Source organism: Alligator mississippiensis, chromosome 1, assembly GCF_030867095.1.
Source record: "Alligator mississippiensis isolate rAllMis1 chromosome 1, rAllMis1, whole genome shotgun sequence".
Lineage (NCBI taxonomy): Eukaryota > Metazoa > Chordata > Crocodylia > Alligatoridae > Alligator > Alligator mississippiensis.
In genome coordinates, this window is record NC_081824.1 from 244,380,093 (window position 1) to 244,403,559 (window position 23,467).

General features: G+C 43.5%; 1 protein-coding gene across 2 annotated transcripts in view; it reads right to left on the reverse strand.

The window, feature by feature from the left end:
- Positions 1 to 2,471: 2,471 nt before the first annotated feature.
- TMEM45A (transmembrane protein 45A) overlaps positions 2,472 to 23,467 on the reverse strand; it is a 32,046-nt gene continuing 11,050 nt past the window's right edge. The window contains exons 2-7 of one of the 2 annotated variants that reach the window (XM_019476265.2): positions 19,351 to 19,519; positions 18,272 to 18,467; positions 15,161 to 15,373; positions 13,416 to 13,600; positions 8,533 to 8,678; positions 2,472 to 7,786 (exon numbers count right to left, since the gene is read on the reverse strand). In XM_019476265.2, coding sequence (XP_019331810.1) covers positions 7,693 to 7,786; positions 8,533 to 8,678; positions 13,416 to 13,600; positions 15,161 to 15,373; positions 18,272 to 18,461 — 828 coding nt within the window. In that variant the 5' untranslated portion in view covers positions 18,462 to 18,467; positions 19,351 to 19,519 and the 3' untranslated portion in view covers positions 2,472 to 7,692. The remainder of the gene's footprint in view (positions 7,787 to 8,532; positions 8,679 to 13,415; positions 13,601 to 15,160; positions 15,374 to 18,271; positions 18,468 to 19,350; positions 19,520 to 23,467) is intronic. The other variant, XM_006258340.4, reaches the window with a different exon arrangement.

Consider the following 23,467-nt stretch of genomic DNA (forward strand, 5'->3'; position numbering starts at 1 on the left):
TTTCGATTTTGCTGTTTTGAGCCCGAAATGAAACACCCGGTGAAATTTCACACAGCCCCACACTGAAGCATCCTTGTGCTCCAGCCAGCCCTCTGCATCACGTTGAGCCAGGTCAGAGCAGGCCCGGGCTGGCAGGCTGAACCCCAGGGCCCCCTGCCATCTGGGGCTGCTCCAACCCAGCTCAACGTGCTGTCCTATTTACATGTGCACCTAGGGCTGTGTGTAGACGAAATGAGAGGTGTGTGTGCAAGACACTTTAAAGTAGGCTAAATGCTTTTGCACTGCTTTATTGGTGTTGGTGTTTGCACACCTCAGCGGCATATTAGGCATTAGTTTCAGTCACTGTAGAAAATTTGGTGGCATAATGCACCTTAAGTGACTTGGGGCGCAGCAAACTAAAAGTCCTTCAAGGAGTTTTAATTTGCTGCCCCTACAACCACAGAGCAAAGCAGCAGGATCCATGCAGCTCCACAGCTCTGCAGGAAGCCCTGCAGGTAGCCTGGCAGCAGCCCAGGAAAGCAGGTTCTGCCCAAGAAATGCGGCAAACCTAATCTGCCCTCCCCATCCCTCCCACCCCTTCCCCTCGAGCCTGCCTGCCTGTCTGAGCTGCGTGGGGGCCCAGTGCTTCCCTCCACCAATGTAGTGCCCCCCAGGACTGCCCAAGCCAGGTGCCTGCAAGCAGGTGTTGCCTGGGGGGGCCCACTGCTGCCACAGAGGGAAGCACCAGTCCTGCCCCCCCCCCACAAAGAGCCTGGGGACTGCTCTGTCCACTGGCAGCCATTATTTGTTAGTTATTAGCCTTTTTAACTACCAAATATTTTGGTTGGGCTAACATATGGAATAAAGCTCAAATATCTGTTTTCTAGTTTCCCTTTCTTGCTTTTCTGGCAGAAAGGCATCACATTTGTTTTGCATCTGTTTTACACTCCTAAAGCCTCAAAAATTGCTTTTCTCTCCAGACATCTCATACACAAGTCTTCAGACCTATGAATTTGCAATAGAAGCACTAGCCTTATCCAATCCATTCAGATAATTTTTTGTTCTCTTATATAAGAAACCTCACTGGATATATTTAGTTGTTCATGTAATTTTACTAGCTCTTAAAAGAAAGCCCAAGTAAGTGCTCTGAAGCACAGAGAGAGTTAAATTCTCACCTCCAATATGCAGGACAGGGCCCTCAAACTTGCTTATAAAAGATGGATGAAATTTTTTCCAGAGAATAATGTTGAGTTTTGGGGGAGCCAAACTATTTGTGAATAGTTCTGGATCAAATTTAGCTAGTAGTTTTGCCTGAAAAAACTAAGTGGGTAGGGGAAGAAGAGGTAGAATTCAGGACAATTTCAAGATTTTCAAGCTGAAACATTTTTAATTTATTTCAGGTCTTGTGTCTTCATTTTGAAGTGAACCTACATTAATAAAAAAAGGCAAATTAAAACTCAATGTTAGGCATTTGTGAGTTTTTGATGCGTGTAAACCTACTGTAAACTTCTTTGCAGCACCACAAACTGCACAAGTTGCACATTAATCAGTGCATGGTGCTGCTAATTTGCAGCACTGGGGCAAAATTTGCTACCACAATTTCCGGGTAGTAAAAAAAAAAAATAAAATAAAATAAAATAAAATAAAAAAATCCTGGAAAAAAAGCGGGGCAACCCACACCAAAGTCCTGAGGGCTGGGACAAATGCAGAGATAGGGGAGCAGTCAGCCCACTGCTGCCTGCTCTCACATCTCTGCATGCTGTGGAGCCCCCATGCTGAGGCACCCTGGCTGGCTGGGACACAGGATGCCTCAAGATGGGGGAAACAGGCAGCCTTGCGCTGTCTGCTCTGCTGTCTTTGCATACCTCAGCATGGGGCTTCACTGCAGAGCCCCCGCACTGAGGCACATGTAGCCTCTGTGCTGGGGCGCATTGTGCTCCATGGGGGGCTCCGCAGTGAAGCCCCTATGCTGAAGCACACAGAGACAGGTAGCAACCAGCCCAAGGCTGCCTCCCAGTGCAGCATGGAGTGGCTGGCTGAGGTGCAGGGTGCCTCAGCACAGGGGCTCCAGAGTGCAGAGACAGGGGAGCAGGCAGTCCAGGGCCCAGTGTGCCTCAATGCAGAGGATGGCTAACCCCTGCTGAGGCACCCTGTGCCCCAGCCAGCCCCCCCTGCAGCATGTAGAGCAGTGGGAAAATGTCCCGGTGCAAAACACACAGGCAGGGGCATGCACTGAGGCACAAGGTGGTGGCACAAATTTGTACCGCTACTATTGGTGGGCATGCCCTTGTTCTTGTGGACCCTACCACTGACTGAGATTAAAAAATGCCCACCCTAACCCCTCCCAGGGACATTAAGCATGACAGAAACAAAGAAACTGAACTGGAAATGGAGGCAGAGCAGTCATTTGGAAAGTTGCAAAAGAATTGTAACACAGACTTCATACTCCACCATAAAGTTACACCATTAGATTAAGGAAACAAGAGCCTTCATAGATGAATAAATTGATTTTATTTAAATACAATTATAGGCACATCTTGTCTATTGTTAACCACTATATCATTTTTTAAAAGGCACCAATATTTAACAATAATTTAAATATTTACGAGAGCAGTTACCTTTTTTTTTTTAAATGACATTTGTAAACTTGATAGACTCCATCCACTCCTTGAGTTCAAATGATAACAGTTGATAAAGAAATGCCAAAGGTCAAATGTATTTAATGATAATAGCTACATGGTAAGGAACAGCATTTGAAAACACTTGAGTGAAACTTTCTACTTAAAAAACAGCCCTCCCTAAAAGATGATGGTTAGATTCATTGTGCTATTACAAAAAATACTAGACAGGTTGAGTATACTATAAATACTGTAAACATTACTATAGTCTCTTGTTTGTATTTGAGCACGGTAGCACCAGACCTCTGGATTGGTAGTCCAGAATTTCAGAACATCAGGCTGTAAGATATGTTCCTGTCAATACATATTTCTCCAGATGCGAGACATTATATATCATGGCATCAAATAGTTGTGCCTATATTGAAGTTAGCCTCTAGTACAGTGGTTCCCAACCTTTTTTCCCCCCCACAACCTACTGCTGGGAGCTCAGTGTGGCAGTGGCAGTGACCCAGGGGCAGGGGCAAGGGAGCTCCCAGCATGTGGCACGGCTTGTTTTTTCCATGCAGCACCGTTGGCATTGCTCCTGCGACCCTCATTTTGTCACGACCCAGGGTTGGGAACTGCTGCTCTAATAAATTAAGCTTCATTTCAATTCAGCATTGTAATATACTATTTGAGAACTAGGGAGACAGAAATGCCACCCAGTCATGTTGAACATCCTCACCATACACCTGCAAGCCATCTTACACTAGGTTATGACTGCCTTCAATTCACACTTAAGTGACAACTCTAACCACTTGGCAAGTTCCACCCCTCTATGTCAAAAGCTACTCAGAAGAACCACGAGCAGCCAATAAATCACTAGTTTTAGAGGAGGAATTGGCCTGAGCTGAAAAATTCCAGTTATGCATTTTAAATGCCAAGATGCGTGATGCAGGTGTGCTCTGTTCTGGTTTGATCCATTACAGTAGTAGAATCAGTACTGAAACTGAGATTTGGATTACAAGGTATGCCTTCCTGCCTGTTAAAATGTAGGATTTAGGTCTATCTATACAGTAAAGCAAGCTACTTGCCAAAAAGACAGATTTAGCAAAGGCAAACATAAGATATGGGAAAACTTGGAAGGAAAGCACTAGACATTATGAAATGTTTTAATTTTTTTAATTTTAGCAAGTTGCAATGCCAATTTTGCTAGTAAGAAAAAGTATTTTATATGCAAGTGATTCCTGTAGTTTCTTTGAATTCCTAGAGGGCAAACTGCATCAGACACTCTTAGTTTTCCTAACTTTCCAATTATTCTACGCAGCACCCGCCGAATCTAGCACAGGAAGATGCAGGCCATCCCTCTCAGGAGACTGAATCATACATGGGTTTCCTACATGACAACTGTAATGGAGCATGTGACAAAAGCAGCAACAACATCCAGTTCTATCACGGTTGCTGGAATCATGCCACAACTTAGTTCCATGAATATGGGTACTTCCAGGAGTTCAGTCAAAGATTCTCAGAACTGAGAAAGTGAAAAGAAGAGTTCTCATGGGTACCCACTTCTTGTCTCATCAGAGACAATCTGTCTAAAAGAGAGTGTGTGCCCAGCTTTCCCTTCCCAGTTCTGGCCCTCATGTTCCAACACCAGCTCTCACTGTCTTAGCAGATCAGCATGAAAACAGCAAGGTTTTTAAAAAGGAAAACAATGTTAAATCCCCTCTAGTTTTACAACTAGTGCAGGTTACTGAAATATTTAACTCACCCTTGGGCCCACTCTGTCAAATGAGTTGGATTCATTGCCAACCCAAGTTTCTCCAATAAACCCCAAGGTTCTATATTTTAACAATATCATTCAACTATTGGAATGGTAACTGCAAGAGATGTTCCCTGTATTGTATACTCGAACAGTTAAAGGACTGTACTTTGTTTTATCTCCTTTTCTTAACAATTGCAGCCACTGGTTCAGTAGTATTATCTATATCAGAAATGTAGCTCCTTTTATACATAAGATTTCAAGGAAAGAGAATAAAACATCTTTTTACATTATAGTCAGATTCAATGACAACCATGCTGCTTCAAATTTTTGGCTGATATAAATAGCCAAAATACCACTGATGCCAATGGAAATGTCCTTTAATTGATGCCAGCAGATCATTTGATTTTAATGGGGTTATAATTAGTATAACTAATGTGAGATTAGACCCCATGTGCCACACAAGTCTTAAGAGGTAGGTATTATTTCCACTAGGAAGATAATGCCATGGGCTGCTGTAAAAAAAAAACTTAGACATGATGATAGGGAAATACCAATGAATATGGAACATGAAAACACAGATACCTAATTCACAGGAGTGTCCTGAGGCAGGCCGCCTTACTGCTGCAGAGACCTACGAGACTTACCAAAGGAAAGCACTTAAGAGCAAATAATGGCGGGATCAATAGACACGTACTGTGAAGTTAGGCTCTGGGGTCCAAATTTCCCATTTCACAGAGTACCTAAACAAATAAAAAGTTTGGGAGCACACTGTTCTCAGGGTATAAATCAGGCTTTATCTTTGTTCTTAACTGTATTTTTTAACTACAAGCATCAGCCTGTCCCGACACTTGATGGGGATTAAAATAAATTAAAAAATAACCAATTAAAATTTTCATTCTAAAGAGACACTCCAAACAGGCTGTGTCCTTTAACATACTCAAGGCTCAGCCCACTTCAAGGTAGCCCTGAGTTATGTGAATTATTTGTACAGTATTGAGAAGAATGTGGGGAATACCTGAGCACCATGCTTTTTAATGCATGCAACATTTTAAATTTAGTTCCGAGTTAAAGATGTTAAAGTTTAGCTTGGCCTGGAAGATCTCTGTAAAACTTAGTCTTCTATAGCTTCACTCTTGAAACACCAGCAGCTGAAGATAGGATTCCCTGAAAAAAACAGGTTCTTGTAGCCGTGTTAATCTAAGGACATAGGCAGACAAGGTTCTTTCTTTGTCTCAGCCTGATGAAGGGTTTTTGAACCTGAAAGCTTGCTTAAAAATTTGTTTTCCAACTATTTAAATTAGTCTAAAAAACACATCAGATTAACTCAAAGAACCTAGTCTGCCTAGGTTCTTGTAGTGCATCTGTAAATTTAAAAGTGAAGTAACTATACAAAAGAAAGTGTCTTGAGTTTTTCTTATTCCTGTGTTCCCTTTCATCTATAAATTATGATAAATAGATTTTTATGTGATAGTCCTGCTGCAATTTGATTTTAAACTATATTAAGCTTTACAATGAAGGCCCAAGGATAATCCAGAAGACTATCACACACATAAAGACCAAATCCTGCCCCCACAACTCACAGTTGCCAGTGAAAAGGATGACGTATATCAGAAAGCAGAACTGCGCTCTAGCCAAGGAGTATATTGTAAAAACATTAGTGTAATAAGAAAAAAACATACTTCCCCAGTTCCAGTCTCAATGGGCTGGAACTTCCTTTATAAAACATATTCCTCCGCAGCTTTCTGTTTTTAAATGCAATGAGTGTAATACTTTAATAAATATTTTTAAAGGAAGCATTCTAGAAAACAAGGAGGTTTGTGCAGAGTAAATGACCTAGCATTGATGATTTCTGTGTAACACTGCCCGAAGGATTCCTATTGTACTCTATACCAGCGGTTCCCAAACTCTGACAGATTGCACACTACCAATTTAAAACAATACAACCTTAAGTACCACCAACACATTTTTAAGATCAACCCAAGTACCACCATTAAATTTTTGTCATATAAAGTAATTATAACACTGGTGGTACCTGTACCACAGATTGGAAACTGCTGCTCTATACTCTAACAAGCAGACCCTACAAAAAAATAAATTGTTGAAGAGCAAATGCCCACTCATGTCCAACTGCAACTGCAGTCTTTTAAAGAATAACCTTGGGTCATAGTTGTACTTCCTATGTTCCACCCTCTGGGGGCAGTATAACTGCATGCAATACAGCTCACTAAAATTTTGCCACATATCATTCCTTTCCTATTCCTACACCTGATATCAAGGCACATCTTTTCTGTAACAGCAGCTGAAGGCACCCTGCACTTCAAAGAACTGGGCTTCAATTTGTCCAATAAAACTATTTTAAATTCAACTATTGCTTCATTGCACAAATAAAGTTAAAATTGAGAAAACATTTGTTATGTGCAGCACACTGCTCTACAGGACGCTCAGTATTTGCAAGAAGTGCAGGGGGAACAGTGCAGGTATCTCTGCCATGGGCTGTATGCAAGCACACCTGCTATCAACGCTGAGCCTAGCACGCACATTTATGCACCATGTGTCATCATGCAACTGCTCCTGTGCCCTGCTGAAATCCCGCCAAACTGCATGGAGGGAAAAACAATCATTGGGGTAAAAAATGAACTGGAATGTCAGCTGTTGCTCTACTCAACACACAGCAACCCTTCTATAAGAAGTTGTTTTCCCTGCCGTAGAAAGTAGAGTCACTGTACTGGGACACCTAGGGTAAGAAGGGGGCCCTGGAATAGGTAGCTTCTCATAATGACAGGTAGTCTTTTTTTAAAACTGATCATTTCATTGAAATTGAAATGAATACATATGGTAATAAACTAATTATCTAATGAGCAATGACATTCTTTGATATATTCAACAATGTAAATGTAAGACTTTTCTACCAATTTGTATGCTTGTGCTTTTTCCATTCTTTTTAGGATCTACACTGTTCTTTTATGCACAATTCAGACAAAATAGCTTTTTGGGGATCTTAATACATGGAAATCTATTAGCTTCTCCAACAGCAGCAGCAGAACATCACTCAGCAACTAATGAGTTTGAACTGACTGATTTACAGTAATCACCCAATCCAATATAAATTTGGATAACAAGAAAATATTTTTTTACTGAAGCACGTGAGAAATAAGGTACTAACAAAAATTCCACAAATTACTTCCTCTCTGCAGACAAGAATGCAATCCAGTAGAACTATACAGTACTCAAAGGATGCTTTTTGCATAGTGAGTGATATAAGAAATGAACAAGGTGGTAAACACATCTAGGAATGAGGTAACAATGAACCTAATATACTCAAGGCAGCAAACTGGTAAAACAGAATTTATACTAGATTTCATCTTCTGATTCCTGATCTCGCTCAGCTGTTTTCAGTAATCCCATCTCCACAGACTGAGTCTGCTTAATCTTTGAACGAACTCTCCTGGAAAAGGTAAAAGAAAGGGAAGATAAGCCACATATTTATAATTCTAAATTAAACAGAGTCAAATGCTGACCTAGATGATTTTGCAAAGGATGTAGGAGGCAATCATTTTTGTCACTAGATTTAAGAAGACTACAAGAACTATAAATGGCTATCAGGGGTATACCAGCCTGATAAATGGAAAGGGTACAAAAAAGGAGAGAGAGAATGATAGGCGAAAAAGATGGGCAAGATCCTGCAATCTAACGGCGATGAATATCCCATGTGCAATTCCACAGAAATGAAGACTCCAGAAGTTTTACCAGAGGAAACTTTTCAAGACCAGATAAAGGGCTACCATTAAGAATCATTGGATACAACTGGCCAGAAGAAAATTACATTTAATCCAGTGAAGTCTGTTAGTCTGTGCTACTGGCTTCAGATCAAATGTTAATACACTCCCAACTAACATACTGGTACAGGCAAGCACTGATAACAAGCAAGCTGTAGGAGAATGATTATAATCTGACCTTCACATTTTAATAGTCTCTAACTTTCACCAGGGTTATTCTTTACTTTCATTGAATGGGTCAGTTACATGGGATTTATGCTTTAGCAACATGCTATTTTACATTTTTCTTTTAAGAAAAAAGGAACAAAAAAAGAGCCCAATTTTAATTTTTTCAGCTAAGACCCCTCTGAAATAAAGCCTCTCTCATGGTGTAACAACACAGTTCTCCCATGTTTTAGTTCTGCAATTAACTTACCAGCTGACAATGGTGTAGTTCACTGCAAGTATAAGAAAAGCAAAGGCATAATGCCAGCAATAGCACATCGTCAAGAACATCATATTATTGTGATCCATTTGGTTCCATTCTGGGCTTCCATTTGGAGGATACAGTACAAAGCCAATCTGTAATTAAATGAAATACAGTTTATAACACTCATCTGATATCTATACTGTGCCACATCACATATTGCATGTGTACCACGTCACACAGCAACTGCTTACAGATTTTTTTTTATACTGATGATTATGTCTAAGATGTTATTAAAACAATTATGCAGCATCACATTCAAATTTGATCATTAAAAAAACCCTATAGCGCAGAAAGACAAAGAAATCCTTTCAAAGACACAGTGACATTTCCAGGGGACCTTGGTTGCTCCTTCTCTCCTCATGCAGAAAAACTCCATACCAGCCTGAATGATCCTGCAATAGTCAAGCTTGTATGGTATGAGTAGAGACCAAATGCATAGCCATTTTGTGGTCTGAAGGGGAAACAGAATACCAGCTAGAAAAACTGCCTAGCTCCAAGATTGCCTGAACTCCCATAAACACTGGCCTTACTCGCTGCACTCCAGAAGCCTGCTTACTAGGTTTTCCTTATGAGAAATAAAAATTGGTTGCATCTGAACATGTCTTCTTAATTTCAAGAGAAGGGACTTGATTTTGCAAATCTGAGTTTCATAGTATCACTTTGCATAAAAACAATAAAGACAAATAAGAACTGCTCTCTTCTGCACCCTGTGAAAAAGATTTTCTTTTCAAAATAACAGAAGTGAAGCTGCAAACTACTGGCAATTACAAATGCGGGACAGTGTCTTAGAGGCAGAAAAGCACAAAGTAATTTTACTGTGTAAAACTATCATCTGTCCTGGTTTAAGTTAAAACAGAGTTCCCCAGCATCCCAGCATGCTTTTCAGCCCTGGGCTGTGCTGTCTGCTCCTGAGAGCTGGGCTGGCCTCACCTCTCTCCTCCCTAGCCAGAGCTCCAGCTGGCTAAGAAGGGGGTGGAGGCTGCAGGCACAGCAGCATCTTCCTGGCTTCCACCTGCCTCTCCCCCCCACCCCTCACCACTGCTCAAGCAGTGATCCCCACCTCTCCAACAGCAAGGACCCCAGCAGCACAACCCCAGCCGGCATCTGGTCACGGTCATGCCACCCCCGTAGTAGGTAATGCTGAGAGGTGTCCATGTGTGTGTCTCCAATTTTACTGGAACAAAGACAGACAGAACAGTGACTGCTTAGGGCTTTTTTAAATTAATCATAAGGTCAGCTAGTAATGTCCCTCCATTCTTCCCTACAAATGCCTTTAAGAAAAAGCTGTTTAAGAAAAGCTTGGTCCAATGAGAAGCTTTTGTTTTCCTGATGGGTTGATAAGCTTGTGTTATAATAAACTCCCTGCTGGCTATTGGCTTGCTTCAAAGGGCACAATCTGTCAGTGTTCAAGAGGGGACAGAGAGAGGTGTGAGAAATGACCTGGTTTTCAAAGCATGGGACCTGTGAGTGCCGTCAGTTTGCTACAGACAATATGAAAAAGCAGGGAGAGGGAGATTGAAAAGCTCAGTACCATCAACAGATGCATGCAGTCACATAAACAGTCCTCCCTCCACCATCCCCCACTTTGCCTCAGAGTATGAGCCACAGGCCAGGGTCTGGGTCTGGCAACACTCCTCACCCATTGAGCAGCGAGCGGTGCGAGAAAGCCTGACAAGGGCTGCTTCCCCTCTAGGCACACCCTGGCTGGGGACTATGCAGGCCAGGGTGGGAATTTAAACCCCTCCCTAATCATAGCGTCCTGCCAGGCCCCTGCCCTTCAGCTCAGCACTTTTGAAGGGAAGGGAGGGCTCACTCTAGCGCCCCCTGGCTTCTAGCCTGAGCCACTGCAGGAATGTGCCTGTATTTCCTGAATCAAAAGTGAATTGTCTATCCACTTAAAAATCGGTTCAATCTCCACAGGTTAGACTAACCTGCAAAGATTGAATCAATTCAAGCTCAGGCTTTTTGAATATCTGACCCTAGTCTTGGTGACTATCCAAGCTGACCCAGGATAGACTGAGTAATACTAATTCTCTGTGCCACTAAGTCTCTTCTAGAGTCAGAGCTCAGCAATTTAGTTGGGAACTTTTGAGGCAAGGCAAGTTTCACATGCAAAGCACAGGTAATGCAAAAAGAAAATTCACTCATCTTTTACATGTGTACTGTTCTGTACCCATACATGAGTGCAGAGGCTGCTGCAACACTCTGGAATTCTAGTGCATTGAAGCAGACTTGATTAATCAGCCTCTGTGTCTCATAAATCAGTGTCCCCACACTTAAAAATCACAGCATGGGTCAAATGAGCTTTTGTTCAAGCGCCCCCACCACCATTTTTCAGCGTAGGGACGCTGATACATGAGATGCAGTGGCACTTTAATTAGAGCAGCTCTCAGAGCCACTCTAATTAAGAAGTGTTGCCCCATATCACCACACCCAGAGCACATGTAAGAGTGCTGAATGTGTGGTATTCTGTCACACACACAGGTAAAGTCTGTAATCCAAGTGTGAAAAAGCCACACTTACATCTATTTTATTTTTTCAAGTTACATCTGTGGTGTACTTTGAAACCAAAAACACTTTCCCAATTACTTGTCTAAATGAATACTAGACATACAAGAAAAAATAAATTACTACCTTTAACTCTTCTGTTGTAACATTTTTTAATCAACCAAGAAAACTGCCCATATTGCAAAGTATAGCAGTATGCTCTGAGATGCCCAACATTTTTCTTGAGCTCAGTTATGGAAAAGATTCATGTTTAGGTCATATTTTCCTTGTCAGTGAAAACTTTTACATATTTGATTTAGTGCTAAAAGTCCAAGGTTTGTGAGGAACAGCCAACAATTTAATTTTCCATGTCTGGCCAGAATATAAAAAGGGAAGCCAGTCTAGACATACTGAAACAAAGAATCACTCTAGTGACCAGTTTTCCAGCATCAGGCCAAGTCTAAGTGCCCGTTAGTGCAGCAATTCATAAAATAAGTATGCGCCACTATCTTTATCTTGAGTATACATGGTTCTGACAATAACTCATTAACATATGGCTATTAAACTCCTACTAAAAATATGGAATGACAAAGTAGTGATAGGAACACCTGCTAGATCTTAAAAAGGTAACTGATGCTGCATAACTAAAGTGATAAAGTTCTGGGCTGTAGTTTTACTTGTTCAAATCCTAATGTTTGTAAATTGGCAAGCTGTGTTTTATGCAAGGGCTTTGGCCCAATCTTTAGTTACCTTGAGCCTAAATATCTTAAGCCTTAGTGACCCATTGGGATGCTTTTAAGTGGAGAGATGGATTCAACTCAATGCATTCAAGATATTTCCCTTTATCCTTCCTCTTCACAGTAACTTCAGTGTTCACAGGACCTTTTCTCTACTTTATACCTTATTTTATTAACTATGGACTAACATCCTTTCTCTGCACAATTATTGTATTTATGTAGGAGTAGGAAATATTAACTATCGATCTGCACATGTACCACATGTTAGTGCTAGGAGAGTGTTTAATGATTATATCAAGGGACTGCAAGTTTGAGCCCCTGGGTTCTATGCCTAGCTCTGTCATTCATTTACCATATCTACCCCAATCCAAGACAACCCTGAATTTAAGATGACACCCCCAATAATTAGGTCCTATACATGGAGAATTTATAAAATTTGTTATAATTTTCCATCTACAGGATCTAATTATTGAAGGATCATCTAGATTCATCCTACCCACGGCTACAGAAGATAAAGCAGTGGCAGGCGGGCAGGTGGTAGGGGAGCAGGAAGTAAGGCAATCAAGTAACCTGATCCTTTCTCTTTTCCCCCTGCTGCCTGTGACACCCCCCCACAACCTGTTCCCCTGGGGCCTGCACACCCCAGTGCCCACCCTCCCTGGTGCCTGCCCCCTACCATTTGCCCCCCAACCTGCCTTCTACAGCCTCTGCCCCCTCCGCTGCTTTCCCTCTGGCTCCAGCCCTGCTCTAGCCCAGGACATAAAATGCATTTGCTCCAGCCCCAGCTTGGCCATGCAGCAGTCAGGGCCAGAGCTGCCAACACCATTGCTGCATGGCTGGGCTGAGGCCAGAGCAACCATGTGTTCTGTGACCTGGGCTGGAGTGGATTCAGACCTAGTGGGTAGGCAGCAGCAAAGGAGCAGAAGTTTTTGGTGGGGTGTGGGGTAGGGTAGAAGTTGGGCAGCTGCAGCTCCAACTCCAACCCTGGGGAAATCAGAGCCACAGCAGCTGCCTGCCCCCCCCACACTTGTACTTGAATCCAAGGAGACAAAGGGACTATCTGGACTTGGGAAAACAGAAGTAGTAGTAAAATAGTTTCCTCATCTTTAACTTGGTATTATAATAAAATCTTACATCTCTCTGTAAGTGCACTGACGATTAATGGCCCTTTGTGAATACTCTGGGATCAGTGTATAAAAAGAATTGTGCAAGTGCCTAGTACAGGATTCACAATCAGGCTGTGGCAGCACTCCAGATCTTTTTAAAGGTGCTATGGGGTGCCATGCAATATCATCATAGTTAGGGGTGCAAACACCTACAGATGATTCACCAGATAAACCCAAACATTTCAAATAGGTATCTATAATGTTCAACTGTTGTGATCTTTCTGAGTTCTATGCAACAGAAGAGTTGCTCTATTATTTTTCTGTAGTCAAAAAAGAAAAAAGTGAAAAAGGAAAAGGAAGCATTTTCCAAAGGGGTGCCTTGGGTCTAAACAGGTTGAGAACCACTGGCCTAGGAGGTCATCCCTGAGGTATATGCAAAGGAATAATGACTAACAGAAACCAAGGAAGAAATCTTAAAAGGCAGGAAACAAAGACTCACCTGCCAGAACCAGCTGCCCTGCAGTATGCACAGACTTGTACGGAGCATCTCTAGTACAATGCTACCGCGGAAAAAGACTTCCAGAAATATGCAAATAGCTGCACCAAAGATAGCCACTAATAGTAACTGATGAACATGAAGATCCAACATGGCTCTTCCATGTATGTGGTAATAAAAGAGGAAACCTGTGACAACACAGAAGATTGGTCTTAAGACAACAGGATTAAAATAGGCATTTTGTCATCTAAAACCTCTGCAAAAAAACCCAAAACAGTAAACATTGGGCTTTTTCTCTTTGTATCAAGTTCTTCTAAAAATTCTTTTTCAGAGTGAATTAAGGTATGAAAACAGGTCCCTTTGTACTATAAAAACAAAAATGGGAGAGGGAGATGATAAATTATTTACCCTGGTGTGGGTTGCTGCTAGACTCCTTACCATACTTCTCAATTTAAAAAAAAAAAAGGAATTACTGGTAACAAAGACAATCACCATATTTAGAATGTAACAAGAATGATGATGTAGTATGCTCATCTTGTGTTTTCTGGTGACTGATGCATGTGTAGATACACCCAAGCTAGTTTCAAACTAGCAAGCTCTGCACTACCTAGCACTGGTACCAATATCAGCGAAGCCACAAAGGCAGTGACTTCAGCTCCCAAGTACTTACACTGAGGGTCCTGGACAGACTTGTGCTGTCCAGCTAATTAGGACAGCTGGTTTAAACCTACCTCTATGGCTGGAAACAGACATCTTTGGTGGAGCACAGTCAACTGCACTATGATATGTTGCAATGCAGGTGATCATGCTTCAGCGATGTCTATAGGTGCCCCCAGTTGCCACACTCCAACTTGGGAAAAACCCCTGCTTACAAATGGACTCCCCTTATGTGGAGGAGTAAGTAATCCATGTGAACGTATCTGCAAACATGTCCAGCACATGTTTCTGGCAGCAGCGTGGAGCATGGACTGCAAACGTGGACGGGGAACCGCCCTATGAGAGTTCCTCCCATCCCCCGCTTTCCCCCCAACACTTGCAGGCATTTCCCCATACACTGCACAAAGTGTGTGTCTGCAGGCAGTGGACCCCCGCTTCCAGAAACACACCCTGAAGTCCTAACTTCCCACTCTTACCCAGATGCATCCTGGAGAGACATGTCTGGGTAAGCTGGAAAACAGACACAGGCACTCCCAAAGCTTGAGGGGGAAAATCCAGGACTAGTCTGGGTGTGCAGGATGGGGCCCTCAAGCCCACAGAGACCCTGCCCTAGGGGATGCTGGAAAGCCTGGGTAGTTTCATGCTACCTGAGCAATTCTGCCATAAGCAAACAGACGTAGACCGCAATAAAGTGGCCCAATTTAATACTACCTTCTGTTGCAGCCACCAATTTGAATATTTGTGGCATGACAGAAGGCACAGACATCTGTTGGCTTTCACTCTGTGCCCCATAAAACATTTTTATGGCAGCACAAAGGCAACATATATTTCTATCCCATGAGCTACAATCATGCCTCTGAACTCCTCACATACCCTTAGAAAATATCAATCTAGGAGGGTTAAGGTTGAAATTTTGAAAAGAGCCTATGACAGTTAAGGACCTAGGTCCCATTGAAATTAGACACTTAATTCCTTTCGGTCACTTTAATAATCACAGCCCAAAGGACTGCTATTTATTCTAAAACATGTGGTTGTTCCTTGTTTTCTCTGAAGTTCCCCGGAAAAATCTCTGAATAGATAGGCAAGCTCACCTTCCACAAAAACAGCTAATGAAAGCATCATCCTATCCATGGCCACTGGCAATGCATTCGTTCCATAAGCTACAATATCAACCAGCCCTGAGATGCAATAGAATAGATACATGGTGGCATGCTGCCAGTTCAACAAGTGATCCCAGTGGTTTTCTTCATAATTATACAACTTCAAATGAGGTCCATCAGGAACAAACTGCTCCGCAATCATACCTGCATATGAAATAACAGGGGAAGAGCTACTATCTGTTCAAAAGTACAGATTAAATTTTAAGTCTTCAGCCACACAATAGAGACAAATGCAACAGCATCCTAATTATGCTATATCACTGGTAATTTGCATCCAGTAAAAATACAAATCACCAGGTTAGGTTGCCTTTCAAACAACTAGCCTTGCTGATAATCCAACTAAATCTCTGACAATCTTCTTCAGGGGCTTAAAATTAGTTTAATAATAAGCTCATTAGAACCACAAAGTTAAATGCCAACAAGACAATTTAGTGTTTCATCCCTCTGCAGGACATATATTGGCCCATGTCAATATATAATTAACTACATGGGAGGGAATGTCTCCAATAACATTTTAAAAGGGGCTGCTGCCTCTGCTGTACATGATTATTAAAGTTCCCAGGAGAGCTTGAGAATAGAGGTATACGATGGTTTGGTTTTTTTGGAGATGGTTAATTACCATTACAGCCCTATCTTAAGACCTCAGTTTTGAGACCCGCATACAGTAAACAGTTTAACAGTCGTTCTCCCTCTTTCAGGAAGAAAAACGTTCCTGGGCTAGATGAGAATGGTAGGTTTTGAGCAGGGTAATGATACTTAGTTCACCAAGTCATCTGTCTGGCTTTCATTTTGGTTTGAATCCAAGCCATTCCATCATGGAATGCAAAATGGCAATCTCTGGCAGCACTTCCACAGCTCAGAAGTCTGGCTCTTTTGTAAAGGGTGAACATTTTCACACATCAGTCAGAGGACATTCTAGCTTCACATAATTAACTGGGGACATGAATACCAGTACCATTTTACAGCACTGGACTGAAAGTAAGCACTGCCCAACCTGTCTGCAGTTGCTACTTTGCATATCAGAGGTCAAATGACCTCACATTTGCAATAAATCCATATCCTAGCCTCCAAGCTGGCATACAACTGTTCCAGCTGATCCTATATGTGTCAAAGCTCCTTAAAGTGGCTTTGGAATTATGCAAATGTGCATTAGACAGAAACCATGCTACAATTGTAGCTATGGAAAGGCTAATGGTAGCTCCAGTTATTCTTAAGATTCATGGAGTTTAAGGTCAGAAGGATCATTAAATCACTTGATCTGAGTTCTTGTATATCAACAAGCACATGATATTCTCCAATTATATCTGTACCAAGCCCAATAATTTGTTTGGCCAAAACAGGAGGGGATAGGGCCAGCCCACAATTTTTTTGTGCTCCCTGCAAGGTAGTTTTGGGGCCCCCAATCCATCAAAAAATCAAAAGTGTGGTTAATCGCAGTATAAACTCACTGAAATAAAATAGTCGGGGCCAGGCTATGCACGTGGGCTGCGCTGCCGGGGGCACAGCATAGAGGCAGCACGTGCTGGGGATGCCTGGGTTCCCACCCCAGGGCCCGTGTGGGAGTGGAGCTGGGAACTCCTCCCCCTGCTCAGCCGGGAAGGGGATCCCTGCGTGCATCAAGCCCTTTAAACATGGTACAGGCAGCAAGGGGCGAGCAGGGCATAGCCCCTTGGCTGCAGGGCCCCCTGTGGCCACAGGTTCCATAGAATAGGATAGGCTAGCCCTGGAAGTGGACAAAATACAGCCCACAGGCTGCATTCAGCCCATGAAGGGGCTCTGTCTGGCTTGTGCCGGGTCCCTTGGTCCTGCCCGGCCCAGGCACTGTCCGGCCATGGCGTAACCTGCCACCCCCTGGGTATGCAGCAGGGCTGGGGCAACTGTGGCTTCTCTGCACTGCCACCACTGCCCTATGGGGCAGCATGGAAGCTGCGGTGAGAGCAGCAGAGCCACAGGGTAGCCCAGCATGGGCTCTGGAGACAGCTGCAGCAAGAAGCACCAGGCAGGAGCGTGGGGGAGAAGCCACTTTTCCACCCATGCTGAGCAACAGTTTCTGCCCGGCCGGCACTGCTGCCACCACTATTTAGCATGAGCAGACAAGTCCAGAGTAGGCACAGGGTGGGCCAGGTCAGGGCTGTGGCACGGGTCCCCACCGGTACTGCAGGGGAGGCACTGCAGGGGCGAGTGCTAACCAGCTCAGGGGAGCATGCGCACAGGGGGCTCCCAAGCACACCCCACCATATCCACAAACCCTCCCCTGCAAACCCCACAACCACACCCTCCCCCACACACAATCACACACCTCACAAACACTGCACCTACCCACACCCTCCCCCACACTCCTCCACAACCCCCCATGCCCCCCACATCCCCCACAGCCACACCGACATGCCTCTGGGGGGAGTCCTGCTCACTGCCACAGAGTCCCCCACAAACCCTATGCTCACCCACCCATACTCTTGTATACTGGGGGCATTGTGGGGGGTAAGACTTCATTTTGAGCTATTATGCTCTAAATACACAATGCAAACACATAAAAATCAGAACATTTAAAAAAAATGTTATTGTAGATTCTTTAATTTTAATATAGAATTTGTTTGTTTCTTTTCCAGTTCCAGCATGACAACCCCCACTTCCCAAATGGAGTACTTCCAGGGCAAGGTCTGGTGGCAAAGGTCAGGGGTTAGGGAGTGGTACTTCTAGTCCCAAGATGGTGGCCAAGCGGCGGGGCACCTGTCAAGGGACAGGACTCCCCTTGCAGCCCTTGACAGCTCGCCAAAACTTGTCAAGTGGCCCTCCAGCTGAAATAATTGCCCACCCCAGGGCTAAAGCATGACTTTCAGAATGGAATCCAGTCTTGATTTGAAAAAAAGAGAGGGAAACTTGTTACACTATTGCAGCATTAATCATTAATGAACTTTTTAAACAATCACTAGACCTGTATTAAGTCTGACAGTGAATACGAATTTTTTTAAAATCAAAATACTAATAAATGTGGCCTTTGCTTTGTTTGTTTTGTCTCTTTAGAACCACAGTCTAACTTACCAATCAGGGCAAACACTGCTTTGATGATCCCCTCAATGAATTCCAGGCGCTGAAATCCTGCCCTGGAACCAAGGTAGCAAGCATTCTTGTTCTTTCGGCATACGTACTTTAGTGGGTACTTCACTGACCACCACAAGCCAAAGAGGAGGAAAAAGCTCCCAGGGAGGGCATGGCCTTTGAAATTGCCCATGTTTCTCTACAATGTAAAAAGAAAGCATAGAATTCTGATTCATTACAGTAGCTCTAAGAAAAATTCTAGAGATTTTCAAAGTTGGCTAAAGAATTCCAGCACCAAAATCCTACTATTAAAAAAATCATTTAATTCAATGAAATGTGGGGTCCCTTAGGATACTTTTGAAATCTTGGGGAGAGTCTCACAACTTCACATCACTTTGCAGAACAAGAAAAGAGTGATACAACTTGGAGATATTACAATCTAACAGATTATCAGTATAAACTTTGCCTGAAATGTTGTATTGTGTTCGGTAAAGTTTCATTAAAGAGGCCATATAAATATTTAAAACCCATTCTGACACCCTTAATGAGTTGCTGTATACTGTCTTACTCTGCAAATAGTGTATGTCCCCCTCCTCCTCACCCCAAGTCTAGGGGACTAGATGCAGAGAAAGTAAATTCTCATTAAGGATAAGGCTAGCAGAATGACGGGGTAGGTAAACATTTACTAATTACACCATGCACTTATATCAACTTTCATCCATATATCTCAGAATAATCTACAATCATTAACTAATTCTCAACACCTTGAAATGGTTGGTAAATTATGCAACCATGGATAGAGATATTGCCCCATTTTATAGGTAAATACAGTCATGCAAAAGGTGTTTAACTTAGTCCAATAACTGAACAGCAAAGGCAGAAATAGAATCCAAGATTTCTGACACCCAGCCATCATCAACCACTTCAGGCATACTATTCATTCATCTTTCCCAAAAGACACTAACACCTGTGCGGGAAACAGCCATTCAATTATACACAACCAACAGTAACCACTTCAGAACCATTATCAATCTGTGCTTTACATCTTTCATATTAGGAATAATAAATCTACACCACAGTACCCTGGAGTCAAATCTGATATAAATAGAATATGGAGGCTCTAGTATATCTTCCTTCCCAGTAAGTATTTCCTCAGGTCAAATGTGACCAGCAGTTTTCAAACTGTGGTGTGATGGTCCATGTTGTATTAGCTGATCGTGTTGTGCCTGCTCTTCTCCCTGTTTTCACCTGCTAAATTCAATTAAAAGCAAAAGCCAAAAAAAAAATCCAAATTATTTTCTAACATTTACAAATATAATCATAGAAAATTAGGGCTAGAGGGGACCTTGGGAGTCCAACACTTGCTCAAGGCAGGATCACCCCCATTTAAACTATCCTATACAAGTGTTTGTCTAATCTAATATTAAAACTATACAAACAGCCCTGTCCCGCAACTACCAGGTACATCACCCAAGAACAGCAAAATCTGCCACAAGTAAACCAGAGGGATGAAGGCACTGTCAATAATTTCCATATAAGCAATTGCTGAAGCTGCCAAAAGAAGTTGTCCACCAGCAGTTGGAGGAAGAATGACCCAAACAATAACAATTTTAAAAGGAAAAAAGTTCCATGAAGGGCTATTTACATATAATTTATGCTATGGAAGAATGTAAGAACCTTTGTGCTGGAACAAATCCAAGGAAGGTGTGGGGGGGACTTTCCTCCGCAACCAGAGTGATTTAAAATTAGTAAGGAAAATATTTAAAAGGAAGAAAGTTCAGGGGAATGGTTATTACTGAATTACCAGAACAGGGATATATGGTATTGTCTGTCAAAATAAGTCCATTTCTTGCTCTGTCTACTCAAGACTGTCATGGTGTGTAACTGTTCAAGTATGGGGAATAAGAGTTTAAGAGAACATGATTTCAAGGGTTCCAAGTAACACATGCATTCATTTGTCTGTGCTCGTCCCAGTACTGAGGGGGACTGAAATTCCAGAAACAAGATTCCATACACCTTCCCACAGGTTTCATGCTTTAAGCTTTTAAATGTTCCACTTGTATGGGAAGCATTAGCCTTGGTGCCTCCAAAACCCGTTGGCCTGAATGGCACCACTGTCTTTTATTTTTAGACATGTTATTTTAATACTTTGAGCAAAGGAAAAAGAAACTTTCCCCTCAATATTTTTTGATCTCTCTGAACACCAATCATTCAAAATATTTTATTCATTCCACATTTGGTTACTCATTGCAGGTGCAAAGCACTTGGACAGGAAAGCCTTACCCTCTACCATACATCAAAGCAAGATATTAGACTAGAAATGTAAATGAAATCTGTAAGAAGCCTATGCTTAGAGGGAGGTTATAATTACAGTAAATCAGATTCAAATGCAAATCAGCATGTTACTGCAATATTTAGTACACAGTAATATTTGAGGCTATAAAAGTAAGCTATTAAACAAGGCAGTAAGAGAACTGATACTGCAAGATGTATTTCCTTAAACAGGACCAGGACCGGATTAATATATACATACGTTTAAAATTTCTTTCAAAATCAGAGGAAAAACAGGCTTCTCCAAATTGAGCCACAAAAAGAGCAGAGGAAAAAAGACTTAACACATGCACTATTTGTTAGGGTGACAGTATTTGGATCTTGGGGAGCATTGGATTTGCAGCGCTTCCTTGGCTGGCTCATCCAGACTGATGTATCTGGAGAGGAAATCCGCCACAAGATTATCTTTACCAGGGTGATGCACCACCATGAACTTAAAAGGTTGCAGAGCAAGTGCCCAGTGGGTTATACAGGTGTTCTCTATATGGGTTTTGGTTAGCCACTGAAATGGGGCATAATCTGTTACCACGGGGAACTCCCGGCCCATCAGAAGGCTGTTTTGGTGCAATCAGCAGGTCTCATCCGGATTTGCTAATACCCTTTGGCTTTGTCAATGTTAGATATATACCTTGCTTCCCCAATCTTCTCCACAAGGTGGGTGATATGGGGCATGGGGAACACGTCACAGGTCACCAGTGCATTCAACTTCCAGTAGTCTATGCATGGGCAGAGTGACCTATCGGGTTTGGCTACTAGTACTATTGAACTGCATCAGGGGCTTTGAGAAGGCCAGATAATCCCTTGCCTCTGCATCTTCTCTATTTCCTGACCTACTTCTTGTTGTAGAAGATGAGGTATAGGCCTCCATTGCTCCCTGACTAGAGTGCCTGGCAGCGTCCCGATTTCATGTTCTATTCCTCGGGCCTGTCCCAGGGTCTCTTGGAACATGTCCCGGAAGGCTTCTACCATCTCCGTCAGCTCCCACCATTGCTCAGTGTTTAGGTCTTCCCCAAGCTGAACTTGCATCCTGGGAGTTGCTCCGTGCCCAACTCCAGGCAAGGAGGTCCCAACTCCTCTCCCATCTCTTCGTGTTGCACCATCCAGCCCTGCAGTGCCCTCCACTGTTTGAGAAGGTTGACATGGCAGATCTGGTGTTCCCAGCAGTCTCTGGGTTCGAGTACCTCATAATCTACTGGACCTACTTGCTGGGTCACTTTAAAGGGGCCTTGCCACATGGAGACATGCTTACTTGTCAAAGCTAGAAACAATACTAGTACCATGTCTCCCGGTTGGAATGTCCTGGACTTTTGCCTTTCTTGTGCTGCCTGGAGATTCTGGCAGGAAATTCCGTGGGCCTTGTTTATATGCTCTTGCAATCCCTGGCCCCACTGGCCTCTCCCACTCTTCTCTAACAATCTGTAAGAGACCCCTTGGGTTGTGGCTGTATACCAGCTGGAACAGCGAGAACTGCATAGACCCTTGAGGAGCATCCCGCAGGGCAAATAATAGTGGGGTTAATACCGTATCCCACCTACGTGGATCCTCTTGTGCACATCTCCTGAGCATCCTCTTGATGGTCCCGTTGAGTCTCTCCACTAACCTGTTGGTCTGGGGGCGATAAAGGGATGTCTTCAGATGGTTGATGCCCAGGGTGCTGCACAGCGCCTTCATTACTCCCGACATAAAATCAGTCCCCTGGTTGGCGAGTATTTCGTGGGGGATTCCCACACGGGTGATCCACTTTAACAGCTCTTCACCCACTCAAGTAGCTGTGATTGACCTAAGTGGAACTGCTTCCGGAAAACATGTTGCATAGTCAACCAAGACTAATACATATTGGTACCCCACCATGAGACTTGGGCAGGGGTCCCACGATGTCCAGCGCTATGTGGGAGAAGGGTGTCTCAATCACTGGCATGGGTTGCAAGGGGGCCTTCAGAGGTCTCCACTCCTGGGCTCTCTGGCACTTGGGACATGCCGCACCCCACCTGTCCACATCATCTTGTAGCCGGGCCAAAAGAAATCATGGACCAATCTCACCCTGGTCTTGTTGCGCTCTAGATGGCCCACTAGCAGGGAGTTGTGTGCCAGCCTCCAAATTTGCCAGCGGAATGGGGCCAGGACCACCAGCTGACATCTCTCCGCAATACTCTCCTGACCCCTCTGGACCCAATTTTAAATACTACCTAATATTTTAAATACTACTTGATGGGCTGGGAGTTCGTAGTGGTCACGGATCATGCCCCACTTCACTGGCCAACAAAAGCCCATATAGAGAATGTCCATATAACCCACTGGGTGCTGGCACTACAACTTTTTAAATTCTCAGTGGTACATCACCCTGGCAAAGACAACCTCATGGCGGATCTCCTCTCCAGGTACATCAGTCAAGATAAGCCAGCCGAGAAGGCGTGGCAAGCACACAAGAAGCAACATCAGACTACTTGGGATGTTTGGCAAGATGCCAAGACACCACAAGGCAGCTTAAGGGCGGGGAGGTCTGTGGCAGCGAGAAACCCCCACAGTGCTTGGAAATGCAGGGGGCAAACCCCAGTGGTCCCGAACGGGAGAGCAGAGTTTCCCACACCCTGGGAAACTTACATCCCAGGCAGGCTGGGGCAGAGCAAGAGCCACGCAAGATGGCGTTTCGCCAGCTCTTCAAGCGGCCGATTCCCAGGCAGGGCAGTGGCCAGATGATTATGTCAGCTGGAGCTGCCACCACAGATAATTTAAAAACCCTGCAGGAGAGGGGATGCCAGCTGGGAGCACACCAACTGGGTGGAGGTTCCATGTGCCGGCTGTAGCAGCTCCGGAGGTACTACCCCACAGCAGAGGAGCGGGGGCAGTGGTTGGCACCAGGCTGGGAAT